This window comes from Suillus clintonianus (genome assembly GCF_016758775.1).
Source record: "Suillus clintonianus strain FC179 chromosome Unknown DEU56scaffold_11, whole genome shotgun sequence".
Classification (NCBI taxonomy): Eukaryota; Fungi; Basidiomycota; class Agaricomycetes; order Boletales; family Suillaceae; genus Suillus; species Suillus clintonianus.
Window position 1 is genome coordinate 577,544 of NW_024539235.1, and position 26,806 is coordinate 604,349.

A 26,806-nucleotide genomic window follows, 5' to 3' on the forward strand; every position below is an offset into this window, starting at 1 on the left:
CATCGAAGTGGTCACCCCGAGTCACACCGTGTTCAAGGCCACTGAGCTATACCGGTACCTTTGAGTTCTTCTACCACGATCTCTGCGCTTAGGTTGGGAAAGTGACCCTCTGTGAAAGACTGAGACCATGAACGAAATGCATTGCTAGTGGATATACTCTCAGGGAAAACTGTACATGATAGAGATGGATACATATCTTCGAAAATTCTTATAGATTGGTCAGATGAAAATGCGAAACCGTCTGCCGTGGCGCTCAAGCAGACACACCAACCGTCTGCGTGACATTGCTAGGAGGCGGCACGAAAGTCTGGGGCAATGTCAGCACATAATCACAATGATCGTGGGTAAGGGACCTCACCCTGGTTTTAATACCGCCTGCACTAGGTAAACGTGTAGATCCTGCGCTGAACCAAGCATCAACCTCGGCAGCAGCGCCTCGTCCCTCACTGGAACAGATTTCATTATTACTTGAATTTGAAACAAATAAAAATCCACGTACTTGATGCCCCATACAATCAATGACTGACCACGGCGACAGTCACCGGCCGCGAAGACACCCTCTACATTTGTCGAGTATTTCTGCAAGGATTTGTTGAGTTCAAGAATGAATAACAAATGTTGCGAACCGAACCTTTGGAGGGGTCTGCACGTTTGATCTGGCGTCCTGCTTGATACCCAGAGCTTCGGGAGCTTGTGACTGCGGGCCAAGGAAGCCAAGAGCTAAGAAGACCAGTTGCGCAGGGAAAAACTTCCCAGAGCCAGGCACCTCCTCCATCTTCCACCGCCCACTACTATCTTTGGTCCACTCAACTCGGACTATTCCGAGACGTGAGGCATCAGTATCTAATAAAATCTTCGGGAAGTCAAGACGCACCAGTATTCAAGCCCTTCAGCTTCCCAGCATCGTCGAGAACGAATTCCTTTGTGGAAATAGAGTATTCCCGTGGATCTAAGACATTGTAAGACAAGACGTCAACCGACGGCAAGGGCCACCCACCATTGCCAAAGTGCGCAGCAACTTCGGTATGTCCGTAGTCGGCACGGAAGATTCTTATAGAAGATGGAATCAGATCGATTGTTGCATCTCGTGAATATTGAAAACACCAACCTGGGCCATTGCGGCCAAGGGTTGTCTCTGCCACGCGAGCCTGGAGGCTTGGGTAGAAGCTCAAAGTTTGTCACGGACTTGGCGCCATGCCGCATGGATGTGCCAATGCAATCGTTTCCGGTGTCACCGCCACCAATGACAATAACATCTTTACCCCTTGCGTTAATGTAAGACCCATCCTGCAACTCTGAGTCCAGGAGCGACTTCGTGTTGAGCTAAAGAAGGCGTTCGAAAACTTTAATTTAAAATAGGCGATGCACGAACCTGAAGGAATTCCATGGCAAAGTGAATGCCGTCTACATTGCGGTTGGGAATATTAAGATCGCGAGGCCACGTTGCTCCCGTGCACACAATAACTGCATCATTCTCCGCTCGAAGAGCAGCAGCATCTACACTGACTCCAACATGAGCGTTCGGTATGAAGGTCTTGGAAATGATTAGCGAGACTATAAATCACAAGGGTTACGAAGACGCACAATCCCCTCGGCTTCCATCAAGTCCAAGCGGCGCTGTACGATTGTCTTGTCGAGCTTCATGCTGTTGTAGGTGAGTATCGTCAACAGGGTCAGATTATAACCGACTCACTTGGGAATACCATACATGAGAAGACCACCCATGCGATCGTTACGGTCATATACAGTGACGAGATGTCCTGCCTTGTTAAGTTGATCAGCGCATGCTAGACCAGCAGGACCGGAGCCAATGATCGCGACTCGCTTCCCAGTGCGGAAGCTTGGGGGATTAGGAGTCATCCAGCCCATCTCAAAGCCCTAATTGTCCAAAAAAAAAATAAGCGCCATTAACAATGAGGTACGTAGCCAACACACTTTGTCAATGATGGCGCACTCAATGCTCTTGATACCAACAGGTTGCTCGTTGATACCTAGTACACACGCGCCTTCGCAAGGTGCAGGACAAACACGACCAGTGAACTCGGGGAAGTTGTTCGTCATGAGTAGCCGGTTAAGGGCATCGCGCCACTGGCCCTTGAACACGAGATCGTTCCACTTGGGAATGATGTTTGAGATCGGGCATCCTGTGTCGGACTGACAGAATGGAACGCCACAATCCATGCATCGAGCAGATTGATACTTCAACTCGCTCTCAGTCAAGCGGATCGAGATCTCTTTCCAGTCTTTGACACGCTTTCTAGGGGGTCTGTATGCCTCGTTCAATCGGTGATACTTCATGAACCCTCGCGCTTTGTCCAACTTGTGAAGACGCTGTTTCGTGGTCGAGTCATCAACCGTGGAATCCTCCAGATCTGTAACAGCAGGCTCATGGCGTTTGGGAGGAGCATGAATCGTTGCTGGTTCCTTCGGAAGCAGGATGTCTTCTAAACCCTCCGACGCAAGATCAACTTGACTAGCAGTACGAGATGGGACCAAGTCGATGACGCTAAGCCTCATCTTTTCCTCCTTCTCTTTTGCAGCTTGTTCTTCTAATACACGCTTGTAGTCGAGTGGCATGACGCGAACAAAGAGCGGGAGCAGATGGTGGAAGTCATGAAGGACGCGATCGGCGACCTCAGAGCCAGTGTAGTGACGATGGTCCTCGATAAGGCCACGCAATGCGGCGATTTCACGCGGGTCACTGACCTTGCCAAGCTCTACCATCTCCATATTGACCTTCGATGCGAAAGTGTGAGCGGTATCGAGCACGTATGCAATGCCACCACTCATTCCAGCGGCGAAGTTGCGCCCAGTAGTTCCTAGGACCACAACGCGCCCGCCAGTCATGTATTCGCATCCATGATCACCCGTGCCTTCAACGACAGCGTTTGCGCCGGAGTTCCGAACAGCAAAACGCTCGGCAGCGACACCTCGGATGAAAGCCTCACCCGATGTAGCGCCGTACAAGCAAACATTGCCAATGATGATATTCTCTTCTGCTTTGAAGGTCGATTGCTTAGGGGGGTAAACAATGAGACGCCCACCAGACAGGCCTTTTCCGACATAGTCGTTGGCATCACCTTCTAGTTCGATAGTGATGCCAGGAGCAAGGAAGGCACCACAGGACTGTCCTGCTGAACCGCGCATACGAATATGGATGGTATCCTTCGGCAACCCTTCTTCGCCATAAAGTTTAGAGACGCGGTGCGATAACGACGTGCCGAGGGCGCGGTCAGTGTTTGTGACATCACACTCGATGTGGACTGGAAGTCCCTTGGTAAGAGCTGGTTCGGACTCGTCAATAAACTTGTTGTCGAGGCGAATGTACAATTTGTGATCTTGCTGACGAACGCGGTAAGTTGCAGCGCCCGGTCGCATCTGCCAAGCAGGTTTCAAAACAGCGGACAGGTCGAGGTGGGCAGTCTTGATAGTACGCCGCTTCTCATCAACCTTGAGCATATCAGCGCGACCAACCATCTCGTTGATGGTGCGGAAACCGAGCTTCGCCATAAGACCACGAAGCTCCTCGGCGAGATAATAAAAGAAGTTGATGACTTGCTCTGGCTGTCCAGCGAATTTGCTGCGAAGCTGAGGGTCTTGTGTGGCTATACCAACCGGACAAGTGTTTACTGACGGAAAACCGTTAGCTACAACCAAAGCTAAAAAGATGTAACACTTACAGTGACACTTGCGCATCATAATACAACCCATGGCGATGAGCGGTGTGGTAGCGAAGCCCCATTCTTCAGCACCAAGCAGACATGCAATAGCGATGTCACGGCCGGTACGAATCTGGCCATCAGTTTGGACGGTGACGCGACCACGTAGGTCGTTCAAGACAAGCGTCTGGTGTGTCTCCGCGAGGCCAAGCTCCCACGGTAGACCAGCATACTTGATACCAGTCCAGCGAGATGCACCAGTACCACCGTCGTGACCAGAAATGAGAATGTGATCTGCCTTTGCCTTTGCGACACCGCTCGCCACAATGCCAACGCCAACCTCGGAAACAAGTTTCACAGAGACGCGCGCACGGGGATTAGAGCACTTTAAGTCGTAAATGAGCTGTTTTAGATCCTCGATGGAATAAATGTCATGGTGGGGTGGGGGAGAGATAAGCCCAACGCCGGCGGTAGAATGACGAGTGCGAGCAATGGAGGTAGAGACCTTGTGTCCTGGAAGTTCACCACCTTCGCCTGGCTTAGCACCTTGAGCCATCTTAATTTGGAGCTCGTCGGCGTCCGCCAGGTAATTGGCAGTGACGCCGAAACGACCAGATGCCACTTGCTTAATAGCGGAACGCATAGTGTCACCATTTGGGAGCATCTGAGAGCGCTCTGCATCCTCGCCACCCTCACCGGTGTTCGACTTCCCGCCGAGACGGTTCATCGCGACAGCAAGCGTGGAGTGGGCCTCCATAGAAATCGACCCGTATGACATAGCACCTGTAACGAACCTGCGGACAATTTCATTCCAAGGCTCGACCTGCTCGATGGGAATAGGGGTGGCGCTTTCATAGCGGAAGTCAAGAAGCCCGCGCAGATGAACACTCTTCGTTTGCTCATTCGCATTACGAGCGTAAGCATCATAGGCAGTTTGATTCTTTTCACGAACGGCATCTTGCAGATTGGCAATGCCAGCGGGATCATTGATGTGTGCTTCGCCTCCATCACGCCAGTGGTACTCTCCCGATTCGGGCATTCCTGGAGGTAAGATAGTTTCCCGTGAAGGCCACCCACGCTCATGAAGCTCGAAGGCATCCACAGCAAGTAGGTCAAACGTGGCCCCCTGTACACGAGATGCAGTGCCGATGAAGCAGCGGTCTACAACTTCACTATGAAGACCGAGCGCTTCGAAAATCTGAGCGCCCTTATACGACTGGAGCGTCGAGATACCCATTTTCGACATGACTTTGAGAATGCCATTATCGATGGAATTGTGGTAATTGGTGTGAAGGTCCTTCACAGTCTTCTCGCCCTTGACGCTATTAACATCGATCAGCAAAAAGAATCTCAATAGACAGATACAACTTACAGACCCTCCCGTGCTACCTTATGAATGGTTTCCAACATTAACCATGGACATATCGCGTCAGCTCCATACCCAACCAAGACACAAAGATGGTGAACTTCACGAGCCTCCGCAGTCTCTACCATCAGGGCGACTTTGGCACGCTGCTTCTGTTGTGTTAGGTGGTGATGAACGCCACCACATGCCACCAACGCGGATAGAGGGACACGGTTTGGCCCTGTGGCACGGTCACTAAGGATGATGACCTTGATGCCATCCTCGATAGCTTGGGAGGCCTCGCTGCAGACACGTTGCAGTGCGAGCTGATATCCGGGGAGCCCCCCTTCTTTGGGGAATGTTATGTCAATCGTGATGGATGGCCACCCCGCATAGGCAAGCTTCAAATTCTTCATAGCGTTCATTTCCTCCAAGGAAATCAAAGGAGAAGGTAGGAGAATGCGGTGGCACTGCTCCGGCTTCATTTCCAGGAGATTGCCCTCGGGGCCGACGTATGCTTCGAGAGACATGACGATGCTTTCACGAATGGAGTCGATAGGAGGATTGGTGACTTGTGCGAAGAGCTGGCGGAAATAATCATAAATGAGACGGGGCTGAGTAGCCATCGCTGCTAATGGAGCGTCGTTGCCCATGGAACCCAACGCTTCCTTGCCAGTGTCTACCATAGGCAGCATTAGGAGGCTAAGTTGCTCTACGGTGTAGCCGAATGCAAGGAGCTTGGGGTCACTACTCAGAGGCGAATCGTCAATGACTGTGTCAAGTGAAGTGTTGCTACGGATGATGCGCTTGATGATAGTAGGGACATGCAGGACGTGGCTTTCAACCCATGAAGCGAAATTCTGCTTAGCGGCAGTGTTGCGCTTCAACTCCTTGTCGTCGACAATCCTTCCCTCAAGGGTATCAACCAACAACATCCGGCCAGGCTTTAAACGTCCCTTCTGAACTACCTTCTCAGGAGGAATGAACACTGCGCCAACCTCGGAAGCGCAGACCATGATATCATCATTGCTGACGATGTAGCGACATGGTCTGAGACCGTTTCGATCAAGGTTCGCACCACAGTAGCGGCCGTCGCTGAAGGTAAACAAGGCAGGACCGTCCCAAGGCTCCTGAAGACAAGCAGCCCAATTATAGAATGCGCGTTTCTGGGCATCCATGCTGTCGTTGCCTTGCCAGGCTTCGGGTATAAGCATCATGACTGCCTCAGGCAATGTGACAACGCCATTGACAACGAGCAACTCAAGCACGTTATCAAATGCAGCAGAGTCAGATCCACCTGTCTCGATGATGGGATAGAGCAGATCGAGCTGGTCGCCGAAATGAGTGGATGAAAGTACGCCTTCTCGAGCTCGCATCCAGTTCTTGTTGCCACGCACGGTGTTGATCTCACCTAAGAACTTTCACGTCAGGGCTTACCTGGCATCATTAAGGTGCAGATCACTAACCGTTGTGAGCAGCCCATCTCATTGGCTGAGCTCGATCCCAAGAAGGAAATGTGTTTGTCGAGAATCGAGAATGCACCAAAGTAAAATGCGAACGATACAGGACATGATTGAGATCATGATAGTAATTGTATACTTGGGGAGGAGTGAGCTGTCCCTTATACACGATGTTCTTCGAGGACAAAGAACAGACGTAAAAGCCGTTGGCGAGCGTACTTTATACAATAAAAAGAAAGGTTCGCGAATGGGTGATAAGCTTGTTTCATGAACTAGAATAATTAAAGTCACAAACATGGTGTGCGTCGCGTGCTTGCGCAAAACGTACAGCTGTCGCTCGAAATGCTTGGCATCGAAAGGTCCATTTTGACTTGCGATTCCATCACCGTAATGGTTGCGCAAGACAATAAAAGGCTGGTGAATCGTAGGTTCCTTGCTGCTTGCAGCAGGACCAAGGATCGTGCCGTCGGTCGGAACTTCACGCCACCCTAAAACCCGGAGACCCAATTGACTGGCGATATTGGCGAAAACAGATTGGTTGCTTTGCAATTGAATAGGATCATTAGCCTTGAAGAAGACATTGCCTACGGCATACTCCCCTGGTGTGGGAAGAGTGCATCCAATGTCCCTTTCTGCTTCGCGCTTGAAAAACTGATGGGGAATGCCAGTCATGACACCAGCGCCATCGCCATCACGGCTATCGGCACCGGTGGCGCCTCTGTGCGTCATTGCACAAAGTAATTGACGTGCGTCGGAGACTATTTTGTGGCTCTGTTCGCCCTTGATATGGCAGATAAAACCCACACCACACGAGTCTTTCTCGTTCTCGTTGGAGTACAAGCCCTGGTTCGCAGGAAGGGATCCTGCCCAGGAGTTGGGATCACGCTCCACAGCGTTAAAACCATTATCGGCCGTGGACGTCTCGTCAGAGACGAGGGGTAGAGAACTTGTGTGATGATCGTCGAAAGGAACAGGAGTAATTGCCATAGAAAGAAGAAGCTAGCAGATATGTCAACAATGAGCGAGAAAATACGAAAGTTTGTTGGATGTTTATCAAAGACGCTGAAGGATCAGGGAAGATGGTGGTCAGAGTCAAGGAGCAAAACGATCAAAAACTTGTCAATTAGACCCAGGCAGCTGACAGGAGTCAAACAAAGTTGCCAAAATTAGCTAAGCCTTCGAGCCGAAAATTCCCGATTCACTCCGATGGCTTCGGGGAAGCCAAATTAAGAAATCAACGCCTGTCTCTGGAGTCCGCGTCAGTGGCACAAACTTCAAAGGATTGAGTTTGCAGAGCCACATTCCAATGTATCGTACGCGCACACATGGCGGATTGACGGTCAAGCTGCCACAAGATCTACCCGACACAGTACTGATTGCGAGATCAGTATCTTTCGCACCCTTTGCTGCCTCGAACGTTCAGTCTCCGCATTCAGTAGGCTTCTACGGAATAGCCTCCATGAGGGAATGCGGGAGACCGTCTGACACCGCCCGGATCACCACATCCGCTCCAGCTCTGACTCCTCGTGATATTGCGTATGCGAGCGCCTGAGATTTAGCAATGGAAGTTGAAGGCCTCCGGAATTACATCCGCTTAGCACCAGCCGTTGATTTATTTTCCTCCGAATTTACCACCAGCGCGTAGCGTTGTATGAGCCTTGTGAAAGATGTCTTGTGAAGGGCCCAGGTTGGTGGAAGGGGGATATAGCGAGCCCTCGGACACCCCAATATTTTGAAAGTGTGCAATTGGCTTTGGGTTATGAGCGCTCGCGACTGCCTCGGACAGCGTCACAGTGCTCGAGCGCTCCGTGGTTTCTGAGTTTCAGTGCCACAAGTGAACCGGAAATTGCCACACAGCACGTTGTGTTCCGATCGACTATGATATAGATAGTCCCCGGGTCTCGGCCAACGGCCAATGGTAATCCTTGCCGACATTCAGTGCGATGCCGCATAGGGTCTCAAGTAGTATGCAGACCGCTGCACGTAACTCTCATGCTTGTAGTACACGAGCCATGTTCCCTGGTGCGGACGGAAATGAATTATGAAGGGCATGATACCTCAGTGTGCGAAAGCAAAGCCACACCCGAGAATAATGGATCCTGGTACATAAGCCGCACACTCTTCGATATGAGCGTGACAAACAAAATACTTCTTACAGTGGTTCCTCTCTGGACGGCGTCGTACGTCGGGTGCACGGTCCGACTGATGAGATCAAAGGACATTGCGCGAGATGTACCACGCCAACGAAGCATTATATAAATGTTGTGAGGAAGCACCTTCAAAGTCCAATGACAGTCTTCGTGTTGCATGTAAAGTAAGAAGCAAACCCTCGCCTCGGACCCGGGGCCTAAACTCAGCGAAACATGAATCCACGCTGTCACGTTTGATCGCACGGGGCGTACAACGTCATGATCGAAGCGCATGACTCAAAATTTCACTCATCGGCAGTACCCAATGATATCACTTCCATTTAAGATGACGAGAAGAACACAGTTCTGCAGTAGTTGTGCTTGGGTGCTGATCCGTTTGTTATTGCTGCGGGATGGCCATTAACTGTGATCATTGAGCAAAGACACACTGTTGCAAGTCTGCGGACCTCGACAGTGCTAGTCACTCAAAACATGTCGGCCGAACGGCACCAAGGCGGGCCGCGGACGTTAGGCCAAGCTGCGGTCGGCTGGCAAAGTCAATCAAAGGCGAGAAGAAAGACTCTGAGAGGGCATGATACGCATGGTCACATGAATGTGATTTATCGGTTCCTTCTCAATATACCGAGGTCTTCCTCTTCTATTGTTGCGGCCCAAAAGTCGAAGGCGACCCATTAGAAAACGCTTGGGACAGGGACGCGATACAAGAGCTTCGTGACAGTGCCGGGGATAATGGGACCCAGTCTGTTGACTGATCACTTCCAACCAAATAATGTCAAGGAGAAACCGTGTATCCACTTTAGGCCCGAGAGAAGCACTTGATGATTTGGCGAGTAGCACTGCTCTGCGGACATGACCATGAGGTAAGGACTGACCAAAATGTCATCTGTTGACAGATCTGATGGTGCCATGTTTTGCCATGCTCCAGGTCAGAATCACGGATGCCGATGGGCCAGATGTGAATCAGAGTTCTGTCTCATCAAATAACCAGAGAAACAGTTGACGCGGAGTTGGTGGGGACATCCTTCCTTGATTTGGCTTTGATGTTCAAGGATGTGCTATTCGCGATATTTGATTTACCAGGGGCACACATTACTGAATCTGGGGCATAGCGCATGACCAAGACCGAGGACTTACTTCATTATGCCTTAAGGGGTCAAGACTCAAAGGAGAGAATGGGCGGGGCCCAACACCAGCGCGCCTTGGCTGTTGCTGCTCCCTTGATATCAATCCGGGGAAAGCCGGATGTGCAGGCCCGAAAGTTGGAATATAACGGTGCGAATGCAGAAGTGCAGTCAATGCTCCAGGGACGGTTCATCTCCCTAGAGGTGACCCAGAAAACAAGGGCTGCTGAGCGACAAAACAACAACGGGCCGACTGCACTGAAAAAGAATACTCGCCAAAAAAAACTGAATTGAGTATCTCGATAGATCAATAAAAATGTTGCTATTTCGTAGATTCGCAGGCTGGTGGAACAGAACGGTCGAGGTAGATATGGTTTTCGACTGATAGACAGACTATCCAGCGCCATCGTGGAGTGCACAGCAAACAGCCGCTGGAGACATCCTTCAGATTTCACCACAAACTAACACACCATAACTCACCTTTATGATGACCATTATATTGTCGCACAGTCTCTCCCGAGGCCATCTCCCAAAGCCGAGCAGTATGATCCGAGGACGCTGAGCGTTGAGTTGGTTACAGAAGCCTAGCTATAGAGTCAACAGGTGAATTTCTCACCAGTAACAAGATAAGCAGAATCAGCACTGAATGCGCAATCCCAAACCCAGCGTTGATGGCCTTGAAGAACCTTCTCTTGTCTGAATTCGTAATTCTGAGATATCGACCATATCTTCACCGTGGTATCTGCAGAGCACGTGGCGAGATATCTGCCTCTCCTTCAGAGACTTTGCCAATTAGGTAGCTCAAAAAAAGCTCACTTCACATCTGGACTAAGCAACACCCTAGTAAGGTACTTTTTATGGGCGCTGAACTTTGTCACTGCCTGGTAACGAGGTAGATCTGACTTCTCCTCGTTAATTTTCCAGACGTAGCATTTGCCCTAAGCCGAAAATGTAAACAAGGAATCAACAAAAGGTAGTTAATACCTTATTATTTCCAGCAACCAGGCAGGACCCATCAGATGCCAAGCTTACGGACCGAATAGGCACGTCGCCTGCAGGTGTCTCCAACGAGGCGTCAATCAACGACGACAGCAACCTTGTTCTGGACATACCAGCTCGTGTGAACAAAGATTTTCTGATAAATCCCACTGCTTAATGCAACCCGCTTGGTCGCAGGATATAAGCTCTCCCTGATTTGGATGGACACAGACATCATTGACTTTGGGAGTTTGAGGGTATCAGTAACAGTCATGAAAGAAGGGTTAACAACTAACCAGGGGCGCCATTATCATACGTTCTATGCACTTGTGTACTTCTGCGTGGATGTTATGCGCTCGAGGCTTTGGGATTCATAGTGAGATAACCCACCGAAGATCCCATATTCTGATGGTACCATCTTCACTACCCGTCACCAACCACTTGCCTTCGCTGTGGAAGGACACGGAGGTTACATTGTTTGTATGTGCATCCAGGCACGTTAGCTAAATGGGATAAATGGATGGAGATGGTAGCAAATATTAGGACGCGCACTGGTGTTGAGGAGGTACTGGTAATCTCGTAAATGTAGACCTTTTTGTGAATTGCCGCGGCCAAAAGGCGTTTGCTTGAATAAAAATGCATCAGTAAATTCATACCTAAAGAAACAGGACATTGCGATTACTCAGGTGAGATGGCAAGACGATTCACTTGCTAATCCCTGTATAAGTCTTGACGATAGAAATGGGGAAAGGTGTGTTGCTCACGCCAGACTCTCCAGATCTTGCTATAGTACGAGAACAGATTCCACTCCAGGCTTCCCAGAACCTGATTTCATGGTCGTAAGATCCAGTGACAAGGACTACAGACATGTTCTTGAACAAAGAAGGGGCTGGTGATGTGACAGCGTGACCTGTGACGAAATGTAATTATTACTCTTCTTACCTAAAGAAACTCAACACCAATGCCATGGTAGGGTGTCAATTTTTTGAACTCTGTACCTTTGTTCGACTGATGGCATACTTCTCTTCATGGCTCATTTCTCAAGATCCAAAGATGAAGCTTAAGGTCCGCTGAGTCCTCGATATTCCGCTTCATATTCATGAGACGGAGCTCTGACGGATCGACTCCGAGGATCAATATGACGATCCGGAGTAGACGACCCTTGGTCATTTACGCTACTCGTTGATGAGAGAGGGGAACTTTTCGACATGTGGCTACTTACCTGTGCGTACGTGCTCTGGTATAACATTGAGCCCGTGCATTTCCAGACTCTGCGTGCGCGGCGCACGGATTGTTACGTGTTAGCCGCAAGGCAAGACGTGCTGTCTTTCGGGTCTGTACCTCAGCTTCTGAGACCTCATTCATCCAAAATTTCATGACCCTTTTCAACGGGGAGGCATCGCATTTGATTTTAAGTTCAGCATCATCGGCATTCTCGAACGGCGAGACGAATCTCGAGATCATCCCGTCTGAATGAAATTAGTAAAGCCTTCGGCAATTGTTCCTTAGGTTGCCAGCTAATTAACGTGTCTGTAGGTTCCCTTCACCGTAAGCGACCTCGCTCATTTCCACACAATCCGACCTATCATACGTGCACCGTTATATGGAACAAATTGACACGGCCTCGTCAAGTTCTCAGAAAGAAGTCGTCCCTATCACCGAAGGAAGGTGTTCAAGTAATCTACATACAGACTCACATATATAATAGGAGGACCGGTACCATGTCTCTCTCAACCCACGGCTTCTCCAAACTCGACGTCTGTGTGCGGTATCTACTGTTTTGGCTATGAACGCTTTTCCAGTAAGCTGCATGCTACCTGACTTGAATGACATCCTGACCGAATTACTACTAGAATGGCACCAGGGTCTTTTACTGGGCATCCGGTGGTGAAATCAAGTACGGTACTGTGCAAGCCACGAACCGTATGGCCGATGTAGGTTTTCTATGTTATCCTCGAAGCTATCCATCCTTCTAATGAGCTATATCATAGGGTACCCAGATTGTGGTTGTGAAATTAGATGGGGATGGACACGCACAGTTACCGTAGGTCTCCTCCGCTGATTCATAAGTGATGTCATCGTCTAATAACATACGTCGACAGAGCGTCCAGCCTTGTAAAAGTGAACCCATGAGAATTACGAACTATAGAGTCCTCTTAGAGTTATTTATTGCATACCGCATCCCGCATTCCGCATTCATGGACCTCAGGATTATCACACCACTAGTACTGTATTCATTCGTCTTGTCGCACATGTACCTCATCCATTTTGTATCTGGCGATCGATTTCTTGACTCTCGGGGAGATTGATCCTGAGATCAATCAATCTGTTGGGATCTGCTCTTCCAAGTCGCGTGGCATCATACTCGCGAGTTACCAGGGGATTGGGAACTAATAAATCCGGCGAGAGCATTTTGCAGCCCCAGAAGCCGCATGTCTTTTTGATTTTGCAATAAACAGTTCATGATTGTCCGATACAATTGGGGGTGACCAGGCAGAGTAAGCAGAGGTGGGGCAGGCTTCTTCGCGGAAGCAAAAAAACAAAACTACCACGTCATTGCTATAAATTGAGGATAGATCGGGGTTCGCGGGGGTTTGCTTCGACAGGGGGGGTCTCTCGTGGAAAGAGATCAGGAATCAAATGATATACCCTCTAGGCCTGGCAAGTGACAATAATTGATCATCTTCTAGAACGCCTGATCTTGGCGATTGAGCCGTTTTTAACCTCGAATACCGTTGTCATGTTCCTCGCTCCGTTGGTATCAACACACAACCAGAAATCTGGGGGACAAAAATGATATCAGGTCAGTAGTTGAAGGATGCTTCGACTACGTAGCAGAAGTTTGAGGTCAACTTCGAAGTTCAAGATGCATGATTTACTGCTAGCAAGTATGTAACATGCACATATGCAAGAATTCCCTTCCACAGTGCATCCGAGTCCTTCTGCCTCACTTTTGAAGAAGTTGCTAACGTTTTGTGCCAATATTATGTAGTCGTTATGTACCAACAAAGAGAAGCAATCGATCGAGAGGTCATTACCAAATCAGGAAACTAATTCTATTACGTACTACAGACCGCTACCATAATTATAATACTTACCTTTGCGCCGCCATTGCGCAATACGTCCAGCGAGCGTGGAGATCGACAAGTGTGTGGGAGTGCAAGAGGGTCGCAAAACATGTGTTAGACGATAGGTTACTACGTCGGCTCCATATTCTAGGGAGAAGTTCGGCTGTCGGAAAAACTGCCAAAAACCCGGATGAACGCGTCGTTCTTCGTGAAAACTTTCAGTGTGCTTGACGAGTTACAGCATATAGTGTTTTGCAAGCAAAAAACCGGACGAACGCGTCCACTACTTCGTGAAAACTTTAACTGCGTTCTGCAAGGAGCATCATCGGATTTTCTGTTTTGCAACAGGACCGAGGCTGTTTTCCTGCGGCTAATGCGCTCAGTCGTGAGCTTGTGCGGCTTGCTTGTAAATTATTAAAGTAATATCTATATTTTAACTCGATAACCTGTATTTCAAACTCCGCCATGCTGCGTGGTGAACACGTGAATGTCATATGACGGGGAAACTACTCACAAATGTATAATGCTATTTTAAAAACAGCAACACATCGCAGATTTAATTCGACGAATATCAGGTTCCTGATGCAAGTATAGCGATTGTTATAATTCCAGCACAACATTGATAACATTGAGATCAGGCAGGACGTTCTGGAGGAAATTTGGCTTTGTTTAATTGAATGAAATATGCGGTTAAATCGCCAGTGCCTGTTCATACGACGACGTCCCAGTTTGATATTCATGTGAAGAGAGTAAAGTAAACTCCTTGCTCAATCAAACCCTTCCAGCACATCAGGATGGAGGCCTCAGTATAGACCTCAAAATATAACGAGCTCACTATGAATCGAATACTATAGGTACTTCCTTTCGGTCCTAGCATAATAAAATATTAAGCGCCATATCTGTGAAGAATAATCGACTTACTCTAATCATTATACTGACTCGTTGGCCGGCCTTGATCTCGCATCCGCGGAAACGGCCTGCTTTTAGTACAGAGTGATTATAGTCGTACCGCACGCTGTCCCTACTCTGGCTTTTAGCTTCAATTTTGAAGGCATACCGACTGCACTTGCATTTGTAGATAAACACTACCTGAAGGGAGTAGGACCTCGAAGGAGTCTTCTGGGTTGTTTGTCGACTCCATTCGTAATACTCTTGCTGCGCCAAGGCTGACACCGAGGATCCAAGTTCCACTGGCTTCTATATTATCCACATGTCCGAGAATCTCCCCCGCGGATGACAGATGCAAAAGATGTGTTTGTATATTCGAGGTCGGATATAGCCCTTGCAAACGGGCTAGAATAGAGGAAAGGCCCGGATTCTGATCCTCTGGCCATGATGACAAGTGCGTCTCACGGTAATGTCGTATCACGCCATCGTAATGGCCCTATGATTGTTCATAAGCCAAACTCTTGACGGTGAAGACGACGGAAAACCTCTTGGAAGTTATAGTACGCGTCAGGAAGGAAAAGGCCCTCGATTGCGCGATTTTGCTGAGGGTGGTTGGCAAGGAAGTCCCTTCGCCGCTTCCGAGCTTGTTTTGTTTCGGCAGAGTCAAGTTTAGAGAGTGCGGCGGAGAGCAGCGTGCGCTGCTCCGTGAGGGACAGAAATTCCGGGAAAAATTTGAATCCTTCTGGGAGACCAGTAGACCTGGTTCGCACGGAGTGGATTTCTCGTGACAACGGCGCATATAATCGTTTGTGGGCAGAGAACATCTTGCACTAGGCCATAAACCTCGAGAGATGTAAGATAGGGTCGAAGTTAGTATGGCGATTATATGATATGTGAAAGCACCACTACTAGCAAACCTCCAAGCTCAAGTTGGTTAGTTTGGATGTGAATGTGACCAAATTATGGCGGAGACACCAGAGAGTCAACCAGTCAACCCGAAGTTTGAGCTCCGCCGCATGCAGTTGCAGTCCGCGGTTTGGTACCTTTACCGACTGCACCAGAAAGCGATTCAGATAACGTATCTGATAGTTCTTACTTCTCGAGGTTCACCAACTTAGCTTGTGTGAATGTCGACAAATCCTCACGACAGTGCATCCAAAGAACAACAAGGCAATTCACTGTATGCAGCACTCGCCAGGACTACCACAAGGGGAGTAGCACTATACTTCTCTCGCCCGGTACGACTATTTCGGCCTGCCAAAGGTTTGTCTGTCTGTATATTTTCATGATAGTCTCATTAACAACACTCATTGTTGAGTGAGCGGCTGGCACTCTCTTCGTGGTCATGCTAATAAGCACGGAACGACTCTAAGTGTCCAGTATATATCCGCGCTCGTGAAGACCCAAGGTGTAGTTCTCTTTTTTGGTCATGTCATACCTTTACTTTGGTGTTGATCAGGTCTTGTCAGTTCATGGTGATTCCAAAACATTTTGTGCCGCCAATGGTCGCAAATGCAATGTTGGGCACTGTTCTGTGGACGACGTACACAGAAACATCTAATTACCTGGAAGCGCGCCTGGGGACGCATCCAACTTGTGTCGCTGCGCTTTCAGGCGCTGCCGCTGGGGGCGTACAAGCCCTGGTTGCGGCTCCTGTAGAAAACACCCGCCTTATTGTTGAGGGTGGCACCGGTAGAGGATGGTCTCATGCATGGCAAGAAGTCTTCCGAGGAACCGAATCCCCTAGATCAGCCAGTAGAGCGGACAATATCAAAGAGATGAGACAGGTGAGGCACTGGATGAAGGAGGTTTCAGGGATGGCTGGTCGGGGCTGGGACGGTTGGGGCTGGGGGTGCGCCAAAGATGTTTGCGGTAATACCTCCATGAGTCACAACCCGCACTTTCTGAGATTTCATTATTGCCCAGGCTTTGCTGCGTTCTTTATGATATTTGAAATCACTCGTAGAGTGGCGTTAGCTTCCAAAGCTGCAGCGCAAGGCACTATCGAAAATTTTTCAATGGCCCCAGAGGAACACTTCTTCGGCCGCCATTTTCCACGAACCATCCATGGCATTACCTTAGTGGCTGGAGGGGCATCGGCGGGTTTGGCATACGAGATCCTCAGCAGACCATGGGACGTAACCAGGCGCATAATTCAACTAGAACGGACCGTTCATCCCACTCAGAAACATCTGCTGTCCGCGATTGTGCACAGAATTCGTGAGGATGGAATAATTCATTTTTTCCGTGATCCTTCCACTGCGGGTAGCGAAAAACTGGAAATGTCTACCACTCGTCGTCGGATATATTCCGGCTTTCGAACTCTTGCTCGAGTCGGCCCATGGGGGTTAGGCTTTTTGGTATGGGAGGCTTTCGGACCGGGTTTGTCCTGACAGACCTACGTTCGCCATATGGATAAGCATGTATCCCAGGTATCCCATGCATGCAGGTTATAGTCGCGCAACGTAACTCCGTTTTCTCACCGTGATTCTCACCATGAGTGGGCACCTTACTGGCGATAGACACAGCATGATTTGCTAGTGGGCAGAGGCCGATTCATGCGCACATTTTACCGATAGACGCTAATAACAGCTCAAGTGTTCTTACCTGCGATGTTTCTGGCCAAGGGAAGTCCAACTCAAAAGGTCGATCGTCTTACGTACGTACGATCTTCGCACTGGTGGCTGTACAACATCAACTTGTGGCACTGCATTAGTGAGTACTAGCTATGACACTAGTGCGAAGAACCGCGTTTCAAGCATGCGCCCTTGAAACTTATCTTAATGAATCCGAGCTTCAGATACCTCACCCGTGAAGACGCGGATTTTCTCCCATTCACTTTTACATCATGTTGCTTACAAAAGGAGCGAATGGAAATCGCTGGATGCGAAAACGCGCTGTTCGACCCGTATCACTAACCTTAAAAAAATGACAAGTGAGTGCATTGAAAATACAATATATTTCACCGCAAGGGGCATCACCAGGCGCTTGCAGACTATCCGTAGCCCTGCCTGCTGCGCCCCGAGGAGTAAGTGTCCACTCAAGGAGCGTAAACACGCACTGATTGTCGAGTCAGGATCATAGGGCGTAGCGTTTCATTGCCAATTTGCCTGCCATGCTGCTGTTGTTCGGTCGTACTTCCTTTCCCATGCGATTTGCGGAGCTTCCACACCCCTCCGGGTGAAGTACTAATCGGCAACGACGTGAGCTTTGTGGCAGTATCGGAGCGTCTTGCGGCCCTTGCCGCACGGTCTGAGAACGTTTGACGCCTAGTTCTGTGAACCTCGGCTCCAGAAAATGCTTCCATTGTCACAATGGAACTTCAATCTCCAATACATCAAGAACGGTTACGATAGATTGCTTCGAGACGGCAAAGCTGTTACTTAGCAAGACCAGGTTCGCGTGTCAGTGATTTCTGGTTTCATGACCGAGGCGCCGAAACAGTGACGTGCTCCATGACCCCCCCGGGATATCTCCGGGCGACACGATTATACAGATTGTGCGAAAAGTGGACACAAGCAGAGCCTGAATGATATCGTTCAACATTTGGTCCTTCAGTGACGACTTCACCGCTGTCCAGGACTTGCTCACACATGGTTGCGAAGTGGGCTTTGCAGCCGCCTAACTCCTGCTTACCGAACGTTCAGCACGAGGAGTCATTTGACCTTCTTTGTGCACAAGCTTAGTAGAGAACTTGCCCGTGGATCCCCTTAGCCACAATCTGGTACATTCCGCCAAATTAATGACTCACCTTTCATAACAAGCTGCTCTTGTGTGTCGCGATATCGGTGCAAGCCTTGCCCATAAGAGAAACATGTCGAATTCCTGCATCTTACGGATAAGTCGTCACTAGGTTTGTTTTCTATGGTGTGAAACTCGGGCATCCTGCATGACGTGAGAGGTCTCGTCATGATCAATTGAGAGCCTGCATGAATCATGTCCCCCTTTTCATCCCAATACAAATTCCGTCGTCACGGCACAGAATTCGATTATACTTGCCATCCGTTCTATCAACATTCAATGATATCCAGACCGCTTTGATTCAATGTCAGAGAGTCGTGAGCATCTGACTCCACCATAACGTATGGCTTTGATCCGCAGGGTGCGGTAATACTGTAAGGGTGTCTCACAGGACCGTATCACACTTCCGTGAAAGGATTTCGCCCACTCTGATTTTACCGGTTTGGCAAGGTTTACGTCGACCCTTCCATAACTACAATGCAGCGAACCATTCTTTTCTGCCCCATAAACATCGTTTGTTATGCGCGTGTGGCTCCGTGCCCTATTATGTAGACAGTACACAGTAATGTAGTCAACTGGGTCCATGTTTAAAGAGTCCATTCAACCCGAACCTGATATCGGCGTAGGCGTGAGTGTGGAGCGATAAGGGTAGCATGAAACAATCAGGGCTCGGGGTTAGAACTTCTCGGCGGTGCGAGTAGACGCTGAGAACACTGAATACTCAGCGGGCTTGCGCTGGAGACGGGTGTGGTCTCCTTTATGAAATCATTTGCATAAATAAGATGTCACCGAGATTGTGACGCCGGAACAAGTGTGGGATGTACATGTAGTCAAGCAGCTTTCGAGGGAGTGTATTGGGCATTATTGCAGCTTTCGTAGCGTCGCGATATGCTGCGTGGATCGGACAGTCAAGTTGGCTCGTATCGCAATGCGGTTTATAAGCGATTGATTATGTAAACAAGTAAGATAGCAAAGACCCGATGCTTTGAACAGCTTTGAAACGCAAATCGTGTGCACATCACAATTGCAAAAGTCCCGGCCGAGTATTTTGATTGCAACTCATATTCAACTCGATTAATGCCCCATTGCACACGAAAAGGCTGTGGTCAGGATTATGATCCAGCTACTAATGGTCCGTCCAGCTGCACGTACCATCTTGGAGCACCTGTGAGCCGCTGTGACATCTTAACATCGAATCATCGAAGTTTAGCCCAGCCTTTAGGTTTTCCATGAAGGTCTGAAATCGTGGTCTTGTTGTTCAGATGTGAATAAACCTGTCTTGGACTTTGACGAGTTCATGAAAATACCTGTACGTAGTAGCCGCCGGGACTTCAGTCATCGCAGCACACAGTGTGCATTGACAACTTCATCATCAGGGATGCACGGTCTCTTCACATTCAGATGAAGCTCCACAAGTACCTGCCCCTGCTGCAAAGACATCCTCAGCCGACACCAATCTTACCATGAAGGAGACAAAAGATGGAGTGGAGGTTTATTCAACCGGTGCACCGAAGGTCGCGTCACCCAAGCCATCCGAGTCAATCCCACCTGTGGTAACCCCTGTTGTTGAAGATGAAGATGATCTCAGCGTCCCCATAACTTCTGGCACCATCTGTAAACGCAGTGGTTGTGGTGCTGCTTTTGTCAGCGATGAGATGAATCGAATCGGAGATGGCGATAAAACCATCTGCACATACCACCCAGCTGCTGTACGTTGATGGTGTTAATGGTGAGCTCGCCTGTCGGCTGACTCAAGACTTCAGCCCATCTTTCATGAAGGAAGCAAGGTCAGTCATATGGACACTACACAGACGAGAAACTAATGTCTCACCCACAGGGTTACCTATGCTGTAAACGACGTGTCTTGGAGTTTGACGAGTTCCTCAAGATTGAGGGATGTAAAAAGGGGCGTCACGTGTTTGCGCCTAAGCAGCGTACAGAATCTCAGGTTTGCTCTCTCACTGTCACTTCCATCGCACAAGGACGGGATTGAACGTGTCATTTTTCTAGGCGGAGCAGTTCACTGACTGTCGCGTCGATCATTATCAGACACCAAAAGAAGTCCACGTTTCCGTGTTTGCCAAACAAGCGGACAAGGAAAAGAGCATTGTCACGATAGAGGAAAATCAGATTCACTTCGACCTTTATCTCCCTGGATCCAAGCGCTTCCGTCGCACAATCGTTCTTTTCGGTCCAGTGGATCCCGATGCGTCTTCGGCCAAATTCTATAACACTAAGGTCGAAGCAGTCCTTAAGAAACTTGATACCAGGAGCTGGACTTTGCTCGAAAAGACAACTCGCGATCTCGGCAACATCAGCTTGACTTTCGGTGTAGGTGGCCGGACGGGTACCATCGGGGGCAAAGATCTAGTGCTTGATGAGCAAAACACAAATAGAGTGGATTAGAGGATTGAAAGGGGAATACGTGAAAACTCTAGATTTCTAGTGTAAGAATAAAAATACCATAGCGATAGTTTGAATCGTCCCAGATCATAATACGCCAGGTATCTCGATCGTCTGATACATCTGTATCAGATCGCCATCCTGCAAATCCTCATAGTCCTGCAGGCCGATCCCACATTCAGTACCTTTCTTCACCTCTGACACGTCCTTCTTGAGTTGCTTAAGCGCATCGAGGACACCCTCATGAATTACTTGACCATTGCGCACGACTCGGGCCCCTTTAGACTTCTCAACGGTGCCATTGCTGACTCTGCAACCTGCTATCTTCTTGGTTGCCTTCCCTTTTAAGTGGATATCGAAAAGCTGCAAAACAGTCGCCTCGCCGGTGACTTTTGTCTCATAGGTGCAAGGCAGCAATGAGGTGACACGGTCTCGGACCTCGTCCATGATCCGATAGATGATTTTGGACGAGTAAATTGGGATGTGGTTCTGCGCCGCAGCAGTCTCCACTGAACGCGGAATGTTGACTGAGAAGGCAACAATCATACCTATGAGCGCATTATCAGCATCTTGACCCCACATAAATCATCACGACTTGGGGTCCTTACCTTCAGCGGCCTTGGCCATCATCACATCGCTCTCCATTACATCCCCTACCCCTGTGGATACGACCTTAACTCGAGCCTTTTCATTCCCGATTCCTTCCAGCGCGCCCACAACGGCCTCAACACTCCCGCTCACATCACCCTTGATCACCAACCGGAGCTCCTTAGGGCCGCCATCTAATACATTCCTCACATCTTGACTCTTATCCTCTTCCCTCCGGACTCTTTCGCGTTCTGCGGCGCGAGCAATATTAATTGCCTCCGCATCAATCAAAACGGTTTCCACTTCCTTCTTCCTAACCCTATTCGCGAGAGCTTTCTTTACGTCGCCCTCGCTACCCTGCACAACTTCATCACCTGCGCCCGGAAGTGACCGCCACCCAGATACGGTGACCGCCATTCCAGGATATGCAGCCTTAACAGGTGCACCAGATGAATCCGACATCAGACGGACTTTCCCGGAAGATGTGCCTGCCAGGATGTGAGCACCGGGAGTTAAACATCCACGTAAAACCAAGACTGTCGCGGTGGAGCTGTAAATGAATGGGCGGTCAATCGAGGATGCCACGGCATCACTGAACGTACCCAAGACCTTTGTGCATCCTTGATTCAATGACATGGCCATAGGCTGGCCCATCTCGCTCTGCGCGTAAGTCCTGCACCTCGGACATCAACGACAGGGTGTCTATTAGATCTTCCAATCCATGCCCCGTCAGTCCGGACACCTCGACGGACGGGATGTCTCCTCCAAATGCCTCCAGCTGGATGCCCTCAGCAAGGAGTGCATGCTGAACTTTTTCCTGACAACCATTTCCGTTAAGACACCAAATAAAAGACGACCCAAAAAGACACCCACCACGTCCGCATCTGGCTTATCAACCTTGTTGATAGCCACAACAACCCCAAGCTTGTCCTGCTCTCCCTTGATAAGCTCGATAACCTCTTTTGTCTGAGGCATCACACCATCATCCGCTGCGACCACAAGGACAACTATGTCCGTAACACTGGCACCACGCGAGCGCATTGCAGAAAAGGCAGCATGTCCGGGTGTGTCAAGAAAGGTAATGGTCCCACTAGAGGATCCCTTGACAGGTACCGAGAACGCACCGATATGTTGCGTAATACCACCAGCCTCACCATCAGCAACAGACGCTGAACGAAGGGTATCTAGAAGAGTGGTTTTACCGTGGTCAACGTGACCCATGATAGTAATGATGGGTGGGCGTGTCGGAAGAGTACTTGGGTCAGGATGTGAAACACTGAACGTGGCATAAGTCTACAAGCATATTGGATATCTCGTACTACGTACGGGGGATATATATCAAAAGCAGCTTCATCATTGATGATGGGATTGCGGCCAAATTCATCCGCAAGAAGGGCAGCGTAGTCGGACGTTAATACTGCAGTAAAGCATCAGTAACGGAACGGGAAAGAGATGAAGCAAGAATGACCATGATCATACGACGCCTCAGCTGCCATCCCTGCCTCGACCATCTTGCGTTGAAGTAGTGCTGTAATGCTTGAGATCAGGTAACCCCCATGAAATCATCAGTTACTTACTCTGCCGCACATTTAATAGTCTTGCTAGTTGACCAACAGAAACTGTTGTAGGGATGTATACATCGACAGCTACTTTTTTTGAGTGAACCTTCGCCTTTTTTGCTTTTGCGGCATGCTTTGGGTTGATCTGTTGTATTCGTGAATGGCTAGGAATTGCAGCATCTCTAGCGTGCCGAAGTGAACCTCGATCCTTCAAGTTCACCCGCGCAGGACGTCTATTTCGGCCAACATCCAAGTCGTTGTCCAAAGTAAATGCTGCAGAGAAGCGAGGCTTCTCTTGCTCTGTTTTTGAAACTGCTGTATTCTGCGACGATTCCTCTCCCTTCCAAATTCTGCGGTCTCCATGATGCTCCTCTCGCTGTCTTCTGGGTGGGTCTTGAGACTGCTTGTGAGGGGGAGACGGGCGCGCCCCCATATGAGGCGCTTGGTCTCGTTGCAATTTCTGACTAGAAGTGGAGCCACGACTAGAAGCATCAGATGTCCTTGCGAGAAAATTACTCGTGCCAGGTCGTGATTGAGGAGTTGCGGGACGAGCCCATTTTGAAGCGGAAGGAGCAGGTCCACCACGCAAAGGTACGCCTCGGAAATCATCAGACTCGCGACTAAAGGACGTCGTTGGCGCTCTGGCCCACTTGCTCAGGGTTGATTGTGGAGGAAGGATGGGGTCTACGGAAGCCCATTCCGAAGGCTGGCGAGATGGTTATAACGCTATCGTGAAAAAAAAGTAGCGATGCCCACCTTGGCTTTGGCTGCCGTTGATGCACACTTGCGCTGCGTGAGCTGAAAAGCACAAAGGGCTGCTTTACGACGGTGCATTTGAGGTGCTCGTCAACGTCAGCGTCCAGCAACTTTGCATTAATGAACGACAGTGTGATTACGTAAAAGACAACTTTTGCGAGCAACAACTAATTTCATTCGTCTATAAGTAAGTATACCCTAGATTCGGGTATGTGCTTGCATTTGATCTGCATAAGTTGCAGCGGTTGTGGGCTGGGTTCACAGGTTACAACGATAACGATGAGGGTAAATTGGTACAACACAAATTTATGAGGAGAAATGCAAAGCGACATAACAAAATGAGTACAAGACACGAGCGAGACAGAGAACCAGATAGAGAAAAAGACAAGGAGGGAAAGCCACAATAGATACCGCAACAAGAGGGTCCCGTGTATATCAATGTATCCTGGGCAGATGCAACCCTTTCCCGACACCACACACGAACCCCAGTTCTAAAAATCCGACGAGACTAGTACATGACCAGATCACCTTCGTCCTGTACTCACCCGTCCCCAGCTCCCCTCACTGCCACTATCAAAATCACTCCCCTCGTCAGAGTCTGAAAAAGGGTTAGGCGAACGCGCACTTCCGCTTCGCGACACTATTCTCTCCCCAACCCCATCTGACCCTTCATCAAACGACATAAACTCATCCTCGCTTGTCATCGAGGGCGATAGCGAGCTCGCAGCACCTGAGAGGGACGCACGCTGCTCAGGCGGGGAAAGCACAGCAAATGGCGAACCAGAACGGCTACCGCTGCTCCCAAGGCTCAGGACGTCTGTGTTTGGAGAGGAGAGAAGTGTGTGTGATGAAGGCGGGGAGAGTAGGACAGGCGGGGTGGGCGCGGCGGGGTAACGTTCTGATAGCGATTCCACAACGCTGATATTTGCGCTCATATGCATACTGGCGCTAGCGTCGCTGAAAATGTTTATGTCGACGTGCTCATCCTCGACGTCAACGTCCACACGCCTGCCGTGCACATCCACGCTGACGCGCGAGCTCGAGTTGGAGTGCCGCAAAGAAGACCTGCTCGACTGTGCACGGGAGCGCACGGGCGTGCGCACGACCGGGGAAAACGGGCGGGCGGAGTAGGCGGCGCTCGTGCGAGGGGTGTCGGGGAGTATAGGACCGAATGGCGGGCTCGGAGGAGGGGAAGACGAGTTGGAAGACGGTGCAAAAATTATAGTAGTGTTACCCTCGCGCTCAGAGTCGCTTGCGGTGTTGGAAGAGGCTCGGGAAACGGCACGGGTAGGCGTACGGGTGGATATAGACAGGGTTTCTGTGAAAGGGGAGGAGACGTTGGAGATGACGTGGGTGGGTGCGAGCGGAGTGTAAGTGAGGGATGTAAAGGACTGCGTATGTTTGATCAGCATTCAGGAGGGTGGGGTACGATAGGAAAGGCAAGCCATACATTATCTATTGTGGTAGACATACTCCCTTCGTCTGTGTCAGGGATTACTCTCACTCTCCGCCTCGCACCCGTGCCTGGGGCGGTGCGATGGACCTCGTTCCGCCATTCGTCAACGGGGCCGAGATTGAGGCCTTCTAGTTCGATGGAATCTTGTTCTCTCGCAGCGGTCCTTTCCTTAGGATCAGCACCGCGAGGGCCCAGGTCTCCGTCCCCAAGCCCCCTGGTGGATGCCACAGGAACTCTGCGTCGAGCACGACGATTTTCAAGGAAGTCCTCTGCCCAGCGCTCAATGGCAGGGGCGATGTGGGGTTCGTAGACGAACTGAAAAGTAGATTAGAGGGGTGATTTTGGAAGCGGGTGAGGACGGAATGGGATTTTTGTAGACGTAAGACAGAAAGTCACCTCGTGAAAAGCATAAACAGCAGCGAAACTTGCAATAGCCGCAACGACGTACACCGCTACTGGCGCTGGCATCGCGATCGATTCGATCAGCAGCTACTTCAGTGGGAGGTTTGAGTGCTAGGGGTCAGTTGATAACTCTAGTTAGTCGGATGTGCTGAACAGCTTGGGCGATTTTATTAATGTTTGTCGACGTTGTCGATGGCGATGAGGATGAGAAAGGGATGAGGTAGAACAAGTTGTCGCTCGCTGTGGTCGATCGCAGCAAGGCTAGAAAGCGCCCGTTCCGCGTACCTAATCAAGTTCTTATTCGCCCGAAGCCCTGCCGGATGCTTCCGGATATATCCTCAAGCCGCTTCGAAGGCCGTTCGATTAGTAAGTTTGTCTTTGCCTGGTGCCCACAACGACTGGGAGACAAATGATTTAATCTTTCCGCACACTCATCGTCCCGTTCGTGCTCGAGTCATGGACTTCTACGGGCCACCTGTTCTCTGGGTGCGGTCCATATTGCCTGGTGCCCACTGCGACTCAGAGACAAATAATATAATCTGTTCGCGCACTCATCGTCCCTTTCCTGCTTTAGTCATGGACTTCTACGCGTCACCTATTCTCTGGGTGCGGTCCATAATAGTCTCCCTGGCTAGTCAGAACAAACTCTTCAAACCATGCACACTCACCAGCGAAAAATTATTCGCGCATGCTTGTCCAGCGGTTGAAAGACCATCACGAATCATCAGGAGGAGAACATGTCCTATACACATTTTCCGAAGTCCAGCGTGAGTGGCATCTTTGGCGAAGACTATACCGATCTCGTTCGAATTCGGTAATGCAACGCAATTTGTATTATCAGTACCAATACTTGGGTTCTAGTGACCAGCCCAGGCCTGCACAAGCGCATTCTTTCCACCACCTCCGGGCCTAGCCTGAGCCTCTGATAGATTAATTTACCCAATTTGCAAAGATTGAAGAGGGGCTTTGGCCCTGGCACTTCATGATCGATGCGGCGCGTAGCATGCCCATTGGGACTGTCAACAGGGCATTCCGCGGCTTGGAAGGGAGGTAAGTCAGGCATACCGAATATCCGCATTTCAAAATGTTGTCAGGGGCTCAATCATCTTCTCTGTAGATTTTCACTGATTCAGGTTCTGACAGATCGTACCGCTGAGGTGCCAATGTTACTGATCACGGGGCGTTCCGCGGTTGATAGGATACTCTTTCGTGACCTTGAACGCCACGCGCCC

General features: G+C 49.7%; 7 protein-coding genes across 7 annotated transcripts; 2 read left to right on the plus strand and 5 right to left on the minus strand.

Annotated features, from left to right (window-relative positions):
* Window positions 1–123: 123 nt before the first annotated feature.
* Window positions 124–7,559, minus strand: DEU56DRAFT_781872 (uncharacterized protein). Its single transcript, XM_041352070.1, has 15 exons — window positions 6,760–7,559; window positions 6,471–6,682; window positions 5,032–6,415; window positions 3,681–4,981; window positions 1,936–3,629; window positions 1,694–1,878; window positions 1,585–1,645; window positions 1,373–1,534; window positions 1,109–1,323; window positions 998–1,050; window positions 875–949; window positions 632–816; window positions 500–579; window positions 359–446; window positions 124–307 (listed from the first exon to the last, which is right to left on the minus strand). Exons 1-15 carry the CDS (start codon window positions 7,449–7,451, stop codon window positions 254–256), a joined length of 6,441 nt encoding a protein of 2,146 aa, XP_041212547.1. The 5' UTR covers window positions 7,452–7,559; the 3' UTR covers window positions 124–253.
* A 2,569-nt stretch (window positions 7,560–10,128) lies between these two features.
* Window positions 10,129–11,582, minus strand: DEU56DRAFT_925000 (WD40-repeat-containing domain protein; the record flags this gene model as incomplete). Its single annotated transcript, XM_041358564.1, has 11 exons — window positions 10,129–10,166; window positions 10,216–10,293; window positions 10,352–10,500; window positions 10,552–10,673; window positions 10,720–10,797; window positions 10,848–10,954; window positions 11,010–11,050; window positions 11,104–11,216; window positions 11,266–11,338; window positions 11,396–11,424; window positions 11,478–11,582. The coding sequence occupies 11 exons, from the start codon at window positions 11,580–11,582 to the stop codon at window positions 10,129–10,131; spliced, it is 933 nt and encodes a 310-aa protein (XP_041212548.1).
* Window positions 11,583–14,445: 2,863 nt separating this feature from the next.
* On the minus strand, window positions 14,446–15,670 carry DEU56DRAFT_781897 (uncharacterized protein). The gene is made up of 5 exons (XM_041352071.1): window positions 15,215–15,670; window positions 14,852–15,165; window positions 14,703–14,802; window positions 14,616–14,651; window positions 14,446–14,559 (listed from the first exon to the last, which is right to left on the minus strand). The coding sequence occupies exons 1-4, from the start codon at window positions 15,491–15,493 to the stop codon at window positions 14,616–14,618; spliced, it is 729 nt and encodes a 242-aa protein (XP_041212549.1). The 5' UTR covers window positions 15,494–15,670; the 3' UTR covers window positions 14,446–14,559.
* DEU56DRAFT_781899 (mitochondrial carrier domain-containing protein) lies at window positions 15,671–17,395 on the plus strand. The gene is made up of 4 exons (XM_041352072.1): window positions 15,671–15,932; window positions 15,988–16,079; window positions 16,139–16,541; window positions 16,596–17,395. Exons 1-4 carry the CDS (start codon window positions 15,797–15,799, stop codon window positions 17,060–17,062), a joined length of 1,098 nt encoding a protein of 365 aa, XP_041212550.1. The 5' UTR covers window positions 15,671–15,796; the 3' UTR covers window positions 17,063–17,395.
* A 2,016-nt stretch (window positions 17,396–19,411) lies between these two features.
* DEU56DRAFT_851724 (chord-domain-containing protein) lies at window positions 19,412–20,810 on the plus strand (the record flags this gene model as incomplete). The annotated part of the gene is made up of 6 exons (XM_041355199.1): window positions 19,412–19,577; window positions 19,633–19,719; window positions 19,787–20,119; window positions 20,174–20,197; window positions 20,248–20,358; window positions 20,421–20,810. Coding segments are annotated over exons 1-6 (1,035 nt in total), but the record flags the coding sequence as incomplete, so codon positions are not given.
* Window positions 20,652–23,861, minus strand: DEU56DRAFT_62318 (uncharacterized protein). The gene is made up of 8 exons (XM_041347021.1): window positions 23,717–23,861; window positions 22,979–23,666; window positions 22,874–22,929; window positions 22,728–22,783; window positions 22,275–22,677; window positions 22,004–22,218; window positions 21,422–21,951; window positions 20,652–21,361 (listed from the first exon to the last, which is right to left on the minus strand). The coding sequence occupies exons 1-8, from the start codon at window positions 23,792–23,794 to the stop codon at window positions 20,901–20,903; spliced, it is 2,487 nt and encodes an 828-aa protein (XP_041212552.1). The 5' UTR covers window positions 23,795–23,861; the 3' UTR covers window positions 20,652–20,900.
* A 29-nt stretch (window positions 23,862–23,890) lies between these two features.
* Window positions 23,891–25,853, minus strand: DEU56DRAFT_62354 (uncharacterized protein). Its single transcript, XM_041347022.1, has 3 exons — window positions 25,569–25,853; window positions 25,190–25,487; window positions 23,891–25,034 (listed from the first exon to the last, which is right to left on the minus strand). Exons 1-3 carry the CDS (start codon window positions 25,638–25,640, stop codon window positions 24,241–24,243), a joined length of 1,164 nt encoding a protein of 387 aa, XP_041212553.1. The 5' UTR covers window positions 25,641–25,853; the 3' UTR covers window positions 23,891–24,240.
* Between the last annotated feature and the right edge of the window lie 953 nt (window positions 25,854–26,806).

Excerpts from the sequence above, each read along its gene's own strand:
- DEU56DRAFT_781872 (XM_041352070.1), bottom strand. The coding sequence starts at position 7,451 with ATGGCAATTACTCCTGTTCCTTTCGACGATCATCACACAAGTTCTCTA. Across the intron at positions 1,879-1,935 it reads AGTGCGCCATCATTGACAAA|GGCTTTGAGATGGGCTGGAT; the intron begins GTGTGTTGGCTA and ends TTGGACAATTAG. Across the intron at positions 1,646-1,693 it reads CTCATGTATGGTATTCCCAA|CATGAAGCTCGACAAGACAA; the intron begins GTGAGTCGGTTA and ends CACCTACAACAG.
- DEU56DRAFT_781897 (XM_041352071.1), bottom strand. The coding sequence starts at position 15,493 with ATGTTCTCTGCCCACAAACGATTATATGCGCCGTTGTCACGAGAAATC. Across the intron at positions 14,803-14,851 it reads GGTAGTGTTTATCTACAAAT|GGACAGCGTGCGGTACGACT; the intron begins GCAAGTGCAGTC and ends AAGCCAGAGTAG. Across the intron at positions 14,652-14,702 it reads GAGTCAGTATAATGATTAGA|GACCGAAAGGAAGTACCTAT; the intron begins GTAAGTCGATTA and ends TTATTATGCTAG.
- DEU56DRAFT_781899 (XM_041352072.1), top strand. The coding sequence starts at position 15,797 with ATGTCGACAAATCCTCACGACAGTGCATCCAAAGAACAACAAGGCAAT. Across the intron at positions 15,933-15,987 it reads ACTATTTCGGCCTGCCAAAG|TGAGCGGCTGGCACTCTCTT; the intron begins GTTTGTCTGTCT and ends CTCATTGTTGAG. Across the intron at positions 16,080-16,138 it reads CGCTCGTGAAGACCCAAGGT|TTCATGGTGATTCCAAAACA; the intron begins GTAGTTCTCTTT and ends AGGTCTTGTCAG.
- DEU56DRAFT_62318 (XM_041347021.1), bottom strand. The coding sequence starts at position 23,794 with ATGCACCGTCGTAAAGCAGCCCTTTGTGCTTTTCAGCTCACGCAGCGC. Across the intron at positions 23,667-23,716 it reads CAACGGCAGCCAAAGCCAAG|CCTTCGGAATGGGCTTCCGT; the intron begins GTGGGCATCGCT and ends CCATCTCGCCAG. Across the intron at positions 21,362-21,421 it reads GATGGCCAAGGCCGCTGAAG|GTATGATTGTTGCCTTCTCA; the intron begins GTAAGGACCCCA and ends ATGCGCTCATAG.
- DEU56DRAFT_62354 (XM_041347022.1), bottom strand. The coding sequence starts at position 25,640 with ATGCCAGCGCCAGTAGCGGTGTACGTCGTTGCGGCTATTGCAAGTTTC. Across the intron at positions 25,488-25,568 it reads CTGTTTATGCTTTTCACGAG|TTCGTCTACGAACCCCACAT; the intron begins GTGACTTTCTGT and ends TCTACTTTTCAG. Across the intron at positions 25,035-25,189 it reads CCCTGACACAGACGAAGGGA|AAACCCTGTCTATATCCACC; the intron begins GTATGTCTACCA and ends CCCCTTTCACAG.